Raw genomic sequence first — 13,514 nt, 5'->3', positions numbered from 1 at the left:
TTCATACACATTCACGATAACGCATAAACACGTTCATCTACATACGCATTCATAACTTAAGCAAGTTCACACATATACACACACACACACATATGATAGTGGGATGTGATAATGACATAAACACTGAGAGGAATTTACCAGGTGGATAGTGACATGATGTTCCAGAGATGGGACAGAGCAACAAGGGGGTCACAACTGGAAGCAGAAGACTCAGATCAGTCTTAGGGGTGTTAGGTAGTATTTCTTCAGTCACAGAGTTGTCAGGAAGTGAAACAATCTGTAGAGTGATGTACCGGAGGCAGGATCCATACATAGCTTTAAAAAGAGATACGATAAAGCTCAAGGGGCAGGTAGAATGGCACTAATAATGACCATAGAGGGGCCAGGAGCTGTGAATCTACCCCTACAACCACAAATAGGTGAATACACACACACACACGTCCACACATTTAAATTACTTTACTCCCTCCCACTAATAGGATTGAAGTAATTTCCCTGCAATCCGCCGCCTGCCGGGAGACCCAATATAGCAACTATAACACTAAATATTGCCATCTCTTCTTTATCGTCCTTTTCTTTATCTTCCTCTTCTTTATCCTGCTCTGTCTTCATTATCCTCTCTGTACACACTTATATATTTTGGTACTCTAACGTTTTTCTTCCTCTGTTGTTTTATACAATTTTCCTTCACCTCTTCCTACAAATCTCATCTTCCTCCTTCTAGACTCTAGAGCCTCTTAATCCATTTCAACTTTTTCCACAAATTTTTTATGCTATATCTATTTTCTCTGTAATCTTCCATTTCTTCATCTTCTTTATCCAACTATATATTTTTCCCCACTACTATTATTTTAATTTTCTTATTATCCTCTCTAGAATCGAGGGTGTCTGTGGGTTATGACTGATTAGGTTAATGATCCAATCAAGTCACTTGTGGAATTTAGCCCAGAAACTTGCCATCCCATTTCTACTATCTCAGTTCTTGCCTTTAGTTTACACAGGACAGACTGTTGTAAGCCAACTGCAGGTATGTTGCATCTCTGGTGGGCTGAAGGATGAGGTAACACCCTTCACACTCTTCAGCCTCAACAGGACGAGAAATGTGCATTAATGATACAATGGGTATTTACTCGTGGAGCGTGGGAGTGTATAGCACCTCAGTGAGGAATCCCCGAAGTATCTCTATGAATCACAATCTGCAGCTACCTTGCTAGCAGCAAGATAGCCGTTTATTGCTGTGAAAATGTTATCTAAATCACTGTATAATGTGTTATCGAATGTTGAGAGTACTTCACTGCACATAGGCCAGTCATAAGATAAGTCATCCTAACTAACTAGGCCGTTGCTATTTCGGCTCTATTCGACAAAGCTTCGTGCACTAGCCTCTTCACTTGCTATGAGTGCCCACTGCATAGGCAGTGGGCACTCATGACACTCATTCGGTAGGTTGTAGGTACTAAGCTAAATTGCTTTAACTTAGTTTAAATACATACGGAGGCTTCATTACTAGATTAATCTTACAAATTAAGAGTGTATAAAAAAATGTGTCCCCAGGACATAGGCCTATGTGGTGTCTATTGCTCGTCCCTCCTTTACCCCCCCCCCCTTAGTACGGAAAATCAGTCAGTCCCATGATTTCCCACATATATCCACCTCTGCTTTATCCACTCCCTCTCTATCGCCACATCTTTCACTGTCCTCTGTTACTCTTCCCTATTTACCACCTTTCTTCTGACCCTATTCTTCTTTAATGTGACCTTTTGGTCATCGTTCCTCATTTTAATTTGTTTCGTTTCACATTTTATTTTGTCTCTTTTTTTTTTTAATTTGGTCATTGTTTTCATTTTAAATAATTCGGGTCACATTTTAATTTTTGTTTCTCATTTTAATTTATTTTGTTTCTCATTTTTTCGTTTCTCAGTTTAATTTGCTTGTTTTCATTATATATTTTTTTGTTTCTCATTTTAATTTGTTTCGTTTTCAGTATAATTTGCTTTGTTTCTCATTGTAATTTACTTCGTTTCTCATTTTAATTATTTTTTGTTTCTCATTTTCTTCACTTACATTATACCTCGTTCTTACTCTCCTCCATTTCCTTCTCTTCTGCTTTTCTTTCGCCTTTTTTTTTATTCTTCCCCCATTCTCAGCTTTTCCTTCCTTTCTGTTCCTGCTCTTTCTTCTCCTGTTCCTCCATCTCTCCTCACTTTCACCTCCTGCACATCCTGCTAGGCTGTTGCTGCGCCAGCCACCAAGAAAGAGAGGGTTATGTCGTACTCCATAACCCTAGTCTTTCTCTCTCATTCTCTCTCTCTCTCTCTCTCTCTCTCTCTCTCTCTCTCTCTCTCTCTCTCTCTCTCTCTCCCTACTTCATTTCTTCATTCATTTCTTTCTCCTTTCTATTTTCATCCTTTCCCTCTCCTTCCTCTCCCTCTCTCTCCTGCCTCCCCCTCTCTCTCCCTTGCTCTCTCTCTCTCCTTCCTTTCTGTCTCTCTCTTTCCTCTCATTTTATACAGAGGGTTTTTACAAGATTAGGTTTAGGGTTCCTACCTTTATTTACAACCTAAGAGCTGTTACCTACATCAGCTCATTTAAAAGCCTTTTTATTGTTATGAGACACAAAGAGGGAACAGGATGAAGTTGGAGCCATCTGTGGGCCAGAGATTTCATTTGATCAACTGACATTATTTCGCTGATATCATTATGCCGAGCAAATGTTCGTCATCTTACGAATAAATGATCTCCAATGAAGAGATGTTCTGGAGTGTAGGTCCTGTTGGCTGCCCATTATGCTTTGTAGAAGTTCATTTCTCGCTGTTCTTGGAGTGGAGCCAAGTGTGGTACTTTGACAATATTGGTCTTGTACATAACAATAAGGCCACCCATACCCCTCCTGTGTTGAAGGCTCTAACGAAATGACAGATCTAGCCAAGATGGGTCCAGGCGAGAGATTAAATCGTCTTGCTCTGTTCTCTATTCTGTTGAGAAGTTGCAGATGAGATGGAAGGCAGGCAGTCCATGAAAATGGAGCATAAGGAAGGTGTGAGCATAACTGTGCCTGGTACAATCGCTACTGTCGAGATACGTCGAGGCCCTGTAAGCTTCCTGGCCGTTTTGCTTGCAAGATTTACAAAGTGGTTCTTCATGGTTTGGAGTAAAATTTCACCACCAAGGATATCAACTTCATCCCCGGGTACTAACACTGTCCCATTCATGCTTACCATTGTCCCAGCATTACCATCACGGTGACTAGAGACCATCGTTATTTGTGTTTTCTCAGGAGCAAATGTGACTTGCTATCTTTTTCCCCAGGCTGATATAGCTGTAAGCTGGTGATTGATGTAACTTAGAGCAGCTAGAATTTCCTCTCTTGGATAAGTAAAGGTCAGGGTACAGTTATCTGCCTATGCATGGAATTCTGGGATGAGTTGAAGATCATTGAAGTAGACATTCCATAACAATGGCCCAAGTACAATTCCCTGTGGAATACTTGCACCAACAGGATGTCTTGCAGACTCTGTCCCGTTGACAAGTAACGCTTAGAGTTCTACCTAGGTGATAAATGAGGAAGCATAGTGTAAAGATTGCAGTTCCCAGTGCTTGCAGTTTTGCAAAGAGTTCCTGGTGCCATACTTAGTCTAAAGCACCAGCAATGTCCACTTCTACTACATAGCTGACTGTGAATTCATCCGGCATTTGGTGCCACTTAGTAGAGAGGTTTAACAGCAGATCAGCAGCAGAGTAATCTTTTCTGAAGCTGTTCTGACGGTCACAAAGAAATGAGTGGTAGTCGAATTATTCTGTCATCTGCCTTAAGAGTTTTGTCTCAAGAATCTTGCCAGTGTTTGACAGGAGTGACACTAGTCTGTAGTTGCTGATGTCAGCACTGGTCATCTTTTTGTGAACAGGGACTGTATTTGCCTTTTTCTTTCTCTGTCTGTCTGTCTGTCTCTCTCTCTCTATCCCTCTCCTCTCTGTCTCTCTCTCCCTCTCTCTTCTTCCCTGTACCTCATGCCAAGCAAGAAACCTGCTAGCTGCACGTCGGAACCCTTAACAAAGGAGTTGCACTCACCAGACACTTATTAACCATTAACGCCACTACCAAGAAGTACAGAATAGGTCAACAGTCACATGATGCGCCTAGCAACTGAAAAATAATTATATCAAACACTACTATAATTTACAATCAGTCGTGTGAAACAAGGTAACGGAATCTTCAGGATTGTTATTATTATTAAAATAAAAGAAAACGCTAAACCGACAGAATCTTCAGGAGGTCTAAAGAAGCCCCAGAGCTGTGACTCAGCTGAGTCGGTGTGAAAATTTCAGATGAACCAGATAAAACATTGTGAAGATATTATTATCAGTCTGGCAGTCGCCAGGTGATGGAGAGAACGGAGTATTACAAATGCAATATAATGCAGTATGATGTGATTCTTATTGAGGACGTCTCGCCTACACAGTGACCTTCATCAAGTCACAAGAGCGAAAATGAGGCTATTGAAGCAAAGAGTCACGTAATGTGTGTTGAAGTTATTACCTTATGTAGCTTAAAAATAAGTTGGGCAAATATATAGCTGAGAGATAGGCTTATCCTCTCTCTCTTTCTCTCTCTCTCCAGGTATATCTCTTTGTTTATTAACGTTGTTAATAAAAAAATTGCATTAAGTTGTATCTGTGTCACTTTTTTCATCGTGTCGGTGTTTCATACCATTTATCTTCACACACAAAGTAAATTAGTTCCTCCAGATCACAAAACCAATTGCTGACACCTTGTCATCACTGATTACCTTTTTACTTTATAAATTAAAAATACCTGCTAAAAATTTTTTTTTTCCATTAAATATTATGTAATACTAAAATACAATATTTTTCATCATTTTGTTCTACCTTATTTTGTCAGGAAAGTGACATGTAGCCTTTTGGCAAGGTATACAAGAGAGCGAGTAATAACCTTGTAGAGATTTAATGATTTTTGTTATAAACACGAAGCTTGTTTCTGTAAGTTGTAGGACTCACCTGTTGTGGGTTCTGTAAGTTGTAGGACTCACCTGTTGTGGGTTCTGTAAGTTGTAGGACTCACCTGTTGTGGGTTCTGTAAGCTGCAGGACTCACCTGTTGTGGGTTCTGTAAGTTGTAGGACTCACCTGTTGTGGGTTCTGTAAGTTGTAGGACTCACCTGTTGTGGGTTCTGTAAGTTGTAGGACTCACATGTTGTGGGTTCTGTAAGTTGCAGGACTCACCTGTTGTGGGTTCTGTAAGTTGTAGGACTCACCTTTTTTGGGTTCTTGCAACGCCCGTTTCCTGATTTATTTTTGCTAAGTAGTTGATAACTATTCCAGGTTGAAGAGTCCCGTTGTAATGTCTCTGGGCTCATGTAGTGTATCAGTTCTCTTGTTCTAATTGTAATATGTGATATGTAGGAATTACTTTCCAAAAAAATTAAGACAGGGTATTATCATGCAGAAGCCTAACTCCTCTAGCCAAACCACTTCACTAAGTTATCAGATTTCCTTCTGAATTCCAAATCATGCATTGAATCTAGATGATTTAAAATTATAGCTAAGCCATATATTTTTTTCATTGAATAATATTAGAGAACTTACGTATTAAACAACTAAAATCTGAGCTCATTGACAGTGGTTCCGTAGTTACCTTGTTTACAATAAAATAATTATTGTGCTCCCTATTTATCTGAATTTAGTTTTCTTTTTATATTCAGTGTTGTGGCTTGTCTTGCCTGATTCATGCAGGACAAATAAACATTTTCTTACTGGCTTGTTAACTCAGTTTTAATTATTGGTTCTATCTCATGTACGCTATAGGTTCAAATCTGTGAATTCCGATTATGAAGCACAATGTCTGGACCCGCCATAAGCGAGTCCAGACATTTCCTGGTGATGTCCATTGATTTGTCACATTACAGAAGCCTAATGCTCGTATCTGTTCCTAACTGGTAAACTATCCTTGCAGACTCGGGGTTCACCAGTTCTTCAGTGCCCCGTAGCCTCCCCTCTGACCTGCTGCGACTGTCACGCACCATCCCGGTCTCCTCTTCCGTGGGCGGTGGCGATGCGGTCACTTTTACCACCGGCAATATAGGACATAGTACCGACGTTGTCTTTCCTGGGGCTCGAGGGGTAACAGTTCTACCCTCAAAAGTCAACACTTTTCCCAGCAGTGAGTGGAGTTTATTTCCTAGTACCAATCTTAAGATTGTGAGCTTCATCTTGGCCATATCTCTTATTGGCTGACGCTATACTTCCTTTTATGTTTTTGGTGTCTGTTGTAGCCATCTCCTGTTGGTGAATTATAATATATATTTTTTTACTATTTTTGAGTAATCTTGGCCTTATTTTCGTGGTATGTTCATGCATTTCGATACTGGATCAACGACTCGTTAGAGATTGTCATTGGTGGTCGTCAATTGTTGTGCCATTTATGTGTAGATTCTTGCTCTCTCTCTCTCTCTCTTTTTCTCTCTCTCAACGCTGAAGAGTTCTACACAAGTAAAGCTGAAATTTCTTATATATAGGTTTAAAGCTTGGAGCTAATAGCCTAATAGCTGTATATGTGTTATTAGAAGTTCAAGGATACATTTGGAATGCTCCTCCAACTGTTCTTATGAGCTACCATCTACAAAATCATGGTTCACTTGCTAAGGCAACGTGCAATGTTATGTCTAAACCTTACATGCAATCTGAAAGTAATTTCATGTGTCATAAATCTACTAGAAAAAAATAGCCCTTATTACCTGGAGTTTACCTGGAGAGAGTTCCGGGGGTCAACACCCCCGCGGCCCGGTCTGTGACCAGGCCTTATTATATAATACAAGTCCTAATTTGACTACTCATGTAAATATTTAATATATCTTTGTAAATTTTTGCACTTGGCCGATAGTTGGTGAAATGGAGTATTACTAACAAGCACCAAAGTCAAATTGTATAACAAACTTTTGCCGGATAAAAATGCATTGTTCTGCAAATTGTCTTTGACTTCCTACTCGCCAGTAGTAATGTGTTTTATAACTTTCTTCCAACAGCGTTCCCAGCAAAGAGCTTCCTGCTGAGAGGCTCCAACAGGCTCAGCTTCCCGAAGATCAAGAAGGTGCAAAGGTTTCCCTTCGCTCGAGGAGCTGTGGGCGAGATTGCAAAATAATTCTAATTAAACTCTGAGTATTGCTAATTTATCCAAAGAGAGGTATGAAGATCGATAATTATAGAATTTGAGTTTAAACGTAGTTATTGAAATATAACTGCTTAAATAAAAAGGGGGGTATAAACACAAGGTAATAAAAAGAGGGGTATAAACAAAGAGCAATCAAAACAGAGATCTAAACTGTACCATTTAATCCCTAACTGAAAAAATAAATGGTTTGTTATTTAATAAGAGTGCCCAAGTGGATGTACTTTTAAGCAATATTAACAATAAACATTCACAAAGAATATAACCACACAATTAACAAAAAAAAGTTGCCTCATTGTTAATTAGGCCATTTTGACCCAAAGGCTTATTAATGAGAACTACTTATTTTCTTGGAAATAAATATCATCGATAACTGCAACCTGCATATAGATAATATAGGTAAGTGCAACTTTGAACATTAAAATGGTATAAAATACCGACAGGTTGTTAGGTAAGACACATATGCAACAGTTAGGTATCTTTATTATATGTGTAGGCGAAACGTTTCATAATAAAGATACCTAACTGTTGCATATGTGTCTTACCTAACAAGTGCAACTTTACATAGATATTTCACCCCCACATCAAAACAGTTCTATCCGTATCAACATATATATTTTTATTTTCTCTTCTGTAATAAAAAAAAGTTTCCAGATTTCTTTTTTTTTAGGATTACTTAAATCTGCATTACTAAGAGATGATCAAAATCCATGTCATTTTCGGTGTCATTAGGAAAAGGATTATAATTATGACCACAATTTTTAATTAAAGGGGTGGACCGGTAAGCCAACTGAAAGCCCAGGTCAGATGACCAAAAAGCTCCAAAAATGGGTCATCATATGACTAAGACCCACGCCAGGAAACTTTTGTCCTGTTTCCTGACAAACCATATCTAACCTAACCTAACCTTACCTAACCTTACGTAACCTTACGTAACCTTACCTTACCTTACTTAACGTAACGTAACGTAACGTAACGTAACGTAACGTAACGTAACGTAACGTAACGTAACCTAACCTAACCTAACCTAACCTAACCTAACCTAACCTTACCTAACCTAACGTAACCTAACCTAACCTAACCTAACCTAACCTAACCTAACCTAACCTTACCTAACCTAACCTAACCTAACCTAACCTAACCTAACTTTACCTAACCTAACCTAACCTAACCTAACTTTACCTAACCTAACCTAACCTAACCTAACCTAACCTAACCTAACCTAACCTAACCTTACCTAACCTAACCTAACCTAACCTAACCTTACCTAACCTAACCTAACCTAACCTAACCTAACTTTACCTAACCTAACCTAACCTAACCTAACCTAACTTAACCTAACCTAACCTTACCTAACCTAACCTTACTAGGAAAAGAGAATTACAACAGAACTGCTGCTTTTAAATTGTTAATTTCGCTTTTTTCTTTATAACAGATGCTTGAATTACAAAAAAAAACTTTATAGATCCACCAAGAAAAGTCACTTTACTCGTACATTCATGTATATTCACTTCTTTTTGCCACAGCGACTGTCTCTACCACGGTACATTTTAATACACATCAGTTACATGATAATAATTGGCTCTTCTCAAATTAAATTTTGAGACAGGGACTCAGTAAACTCTCAGTTTATATAAACATTTCTCAGTGCATATACACTGAATGATACTCACTTTTCAGCGTATATACCTTGACAATTGTATATCTCTCGGTGTATATACGGAGATTCACACCTTTGGGTATAAAAGATAGTCTTTTATGTTTTCTCATTGTATATACACTGAGAAATGTACATATTTTTATTTAATTATATTTTTCAACTTAAATTTAGAGTAACGCTTAACGTTCTCGCTTCCATTCTATTTGTGTACATGGGTTGAAGAGACGAGAAAAAATATAAATATACCGTGGCGCTGCTCTGACCACCCGTGAAAGAACAACACATTTAAACAGGGTAATACCAGGTATTCTAGTTTATATTCCTTAGTTAAAAAGGTGATTGGGGAATGTTGAATGTTTAAAATGCCATGAGTGATGCTAAATAAATCAATAACTTAATAAAATGCCCTGGAAAAGTGAATTTCACAGCTGATGGCTCATCAGTCGTGAGTTACTTAACTTAGTCTGGTCGAGTGTTAGTGAGGTCAACAACCTTCACTGGAAATTGTGTTCGTACGTGGATGTGGTGACTACCTACCCGAGGTCACGTTTCAGGCAAAAGCGAGGTGAATAACTCAGAGTGATGTCCGACACTCAGTTAATGTGAGAGTGATAAAATGTAAAAATTATCGTAGAAAAGTTGTGGTAATGAGATAACTGACCTCGGACGAGAGAAACCTGGTTCGGGAGTCCAGTAAGTAAGTTTATTCAGGTATACACAAATACAGTTATATAGATTATCATACATAGCATATGTGTAGAGAACCTGGGATAACCCAAAAAAAAGTCAGACAAATTGATTTACTTCCATTGGTAAGGAAAGGTAAAGTAATTTCAAATTATTAATGAGTCTTGGCATTGTACTGGTGAGTATTAAGAGGAGACATCAGGTTAAACTCTTCAATATAGCTCATGCTAGGCTGCAGGACAGTTACCCAGCAAGAGGCAATAGTATGATTTTTAAAGTTTGTTTTTGAGTAATTAAAAAAAAATATTAATAAAGGAATCTCAAGATAATTAAAACCATTATTAAAGCATTTAATGTGACAACACTCCTTCGTAAAATGAATAAAAGAGGCAACTGAAACGTAAACAGATAATAAGATATTAGGAAGCTTTTCACTCCCAGTGGATGTCTAACTCTGTACTTGCCTTACTTTTCTGTGTTCGTCTATAGCGTCTAGTTTTACTATGAGACACATGTGCAACGTTAGATAAATTTACGAGTATTATAAAAGTATTTAGCACACCTGGAACTATACACAATCGTGATTTCTTGTTTCTTGATTATAAGTATAACCATAATTTTCAAAGGGGTTAGGTTAGGTTAGGTAAGGTTCGTCAGGAAACAGGACAAATGTTTCCTGACGCGGGTCTTAGTCAGATGATGACCCGCCTTTGGAGCTTTTGGTCATCTGACCGAGGCCTTCCGCTGGCTTACCGGTCCACCCCTTTAAAAATTATGGTCATTTATAACCTTTTTATTTTTTTTTTTTTTTTTTTTTTTTTTTTTTTTTTTTTTTTTTTTTTTTTTTTTTTTTTTTTTTCAAAGGGGTGGACCGATAAGCCAGTGGACGGCCTCCCTAAGATGACAAAAGCTCCAGCTGAATAAGACCCGCGTCAGGAAACATTTTCCTGTTCCTGACAAACCTTACCTAACCTAACCTACCATACCAGCTCTGACAGATCCTTGTTATGTGAGGAGGTGACACTGTTATTACATGATAACAGAGGCATTATTAAAATTACCAGGCACGTGTATTTATGTTCATTGATGCGGGTGTGCAGGTCTTCACCTGTTTATCCCTTTTATGTATAATTTCTCGCATCCTCCACATGGTATGACATAAATACCAGCTTAGGTTTCAACTAGACTTGTGGATTTCTTGCTATTTAATGATACTTGATACTTCTGTTACTAGTGGCTACTTAAGCTTGCAGGTCTAACTGGCCCATACTAGGAAGGTCTTTCTCAAACCCAAACCAACTACCAAAAATATTTGCCTAAAACATTTCCAATGCTACTTACCTAGTAGATGTAACTATAAGGGATTTAGTACTATAACAAAACAGTAGAGGTGATCATTACCGAACTTTTATTTTCCCTTGTTCCTTTGTTTTGTGGCTAATTTGGGAAAAAAGAAAATCCTATTATTAAGCTATTTTTATTTTCTATTTTCTAGACTTTATTTTTTTGAAGCGCAAAGCCCGTAGGGGGACCATATAGCACTCAAAGAACTAGAGGTAACCGGGTTTGATCCAAAGAAGGTGAAAGTCTTTCCAGTTCCTTGGAATAAGAACCCCCCTCGCCAGCCTCAAGCAATTTCCCTTCAGAAGCAGAATTTTTTTTTTATGGAAACTAATCGTCAGTGACGCAGATGTGACGTCAGCACATAATGTAGACGTCAGTGACGCAGATGTTGTGACGTCAGGACATAATGTAGGCATCAGTGACGCAGATGTTGTGACGTCAGCACATAATGTAGGCGTCAGTGACGCAGATGTTGTGACGTCAGCACATAATGTAGGCGTCAGTGACGCAGATGTTGTGACGTCAGCACATAATGTAGGCGTCAGTGACGCAGATGTGGCGTCAACACATAATGTAGGCGTCAGTGACGCAGATGTTGTGACGTCAGCACATAATGTAGGTGTCAGTGACGCAGATGTTGTGACGTCAACACATAATGTAGGCGTCAGTGACGCAGATGTTGTGACGTCAGGACATAATGTAGGCGTCAGTGGCGCAGATGTGGCGTCATCACATAATGTAGGCGTCAGTGACACATATTGTGACGTCAGCACATAATATAGGCGTCAGTGACGCAGATGTTGTGACGTCAGCACATAATGTAGGCGTCAGTGACGCAGATGTTGTGACGTCAGCACATAATGTAGGCGTCAGTGACGCAGATGTTGTGACGTCAACACATAATGTAGGTGCCAGTGACGCAGATGTTGTGACGTCAACATAATGTAGGCGTCAGTGACGCAGATGTTGTGACGTCAGCACATAATGCAGGCGTCAGTGACGCAGATGTTGTGACGTCAGCACATAATGTAGGCGTCAGTAACGCAGATGCTGTGACGTCAGCACATAATGTAGGCGTCAGTGACGCAGATGTGGCGTCAACACATAATGTACGTCAACACATAATGTAGGCGTCAGTGACGCAGATGTTGTGACGTCAGCACATAATGTAGGTGTCAGTGACGCAGATGTTGTGACGTCAACACATAATGTAGGCGTCAGTGACGCAGATGTTGTGACGTCAGGACATAATGTAGGCGTCAGTGGCGCAGATGTTGTGACGTCAGCACATAATGTAGGCGTCAGTGACGCAGATGTTGTGACGTCAGCACATACGTTGCACATTATTATTACGTTCAAAATTCCTATCACACAGCACCTTGGAAATGAGAGACAGTCAGGTTTGATCCGAGGAAGAAGAGGTTAACTCCAGTTCCTTGAATCATGAGCCACCCCCCCCCCTTTCTTCCACCAGCACTAAAGCATATTTTTCCCTGTTATATTCACGGGGAAGCGTTAAACCAGTAAGGGTAATACAGCTTCTTGAAAATGGGAGGTGATCAGATTTGCTCCACAGAGAAGTGTGGCTCTATTTCCCTGGATCAAGAACCCATGTTGCGGCTCATGAACCTGACCATAAACAAAAGAGTCATCTTATCGGTACACGATACCAGCACATGTGTAACACCCGTGTGGCTATATTTGAAGACGTCTCACCAACTAATGGCTACATCAGCTCAATAAAGAGATATGCGAAGACAGTAGAAGATGAGGTAATCAGTCCCTCGGCCTGGAAGCCTGTGTTCAGTTTCACAGTCGTGATTCATCACGAGTATGGTATTAAACACCGGCTCCTAATCTGAGGGACTGATTGCTTCACCTTCCAGTGTGTTCTGCCTATAGTTCTGCATGACTGAGGAACTGTTACATCTTTTAGTGTCTTCGTTTATAATCTCTGCACTGAGTTAAGAAAGTCACTGGTTGAGGAATCTTCAAATAACGTTACCCGGGTGTTGTACATGTGTCTAATTCTTCAGTGTCAAAAACCGAAAGTTACATACATACTAAGAGTTTAGTCTCTATTTTAGGGATTAAAGTTTACTTGTCTGGTTGTAAAAGTCTACGTGTTTCCTTAATTACCCTAATGTAGTCGACAGGCTTTAAACCCCCATTAACCAACTAATCAGCCATAACCTCTAATGTGTCTTCATTTACATGACCACGGCAGAGGACAAGAAAAAAAAAACATTTGGTTTTGGGAAGACATTTATTGAGAAATATGTCTTTGTACAAACACTGCTTTATATTACTGAGCAGAGAGCTAGTTGGAGGGGGGTAGGTGGCCCTCCTGTGAGATACAGCAGAAAGTAACCAAAGGTTGTGTAGCATCTAGATTAGTCTACCATATGAGCCATCCTTGTGGTATTGTCAGGTCTCTGTCCGCTAAGGTACAACCTCAGGTCTGTTAGTCGTTCTTTATTTGAGCTCCGTTTGATTATTTCATACACATGGGGCTTAACACATGTGGCTGTTTCATACGCATGACTTATTAACGGGTGTCTTGTTCATATAATTGTATCCGAATGCGTACGGATACATTTATATAAAATGTGTGTGAATGGTGACTTAACATGTGTTTTTA

General features: G+C 39.3%; 1 protein-coding gene across 1 annotated transcript in view; it reads left to right on the top strand.

Moving 5' to 3' along the window:
- The window catches only part of LOC138854007 (uncharacterized), a 60,853-nt gene extending 52,700 nt beyond the window's left edge, over nucleotides 1-8,153 (top strand). The window contains exons 5-6 of the mRNA XM_070094371.1: nucleotides 5,971-6,177; nucleotides 7,040-8,153. Coding sequence (XP_069950472.1) covers nucleotides 5,971-6,177; nucleotides 7,040-7,155 — 323 coding nt within the window. The 3' untranslated portion in view covers nucleotides 7,156-8,153. The remainder of the gene's footprint in view (nucleotides 1-5,970; nucleotides 6,178-7,039) is intronic.
- Nucleotides 8,154-13,514: the final 5,361 nt, after the last annotated feature.

The sequence above is a fragment of the Cherax quadricarinatus genome, chromosome 45 (genome assembly GCF_038502225.1).
Source record: "Cherax quadricarinatus isolate ZL_2023a chromosome 45, ASM3850222v1, whole genome shotgun sequence".
Taxonomy (NCBI): domain Eukaryota; kingdom Metazoa; phylum Arthropoda; class Malacostraca; order Decapoda; family Parastacidae; genus Cherax; species Cherax quadricarinatus.
This window is presented reverse-complemented; position numbering and strand designations above follow the sequence as displayed.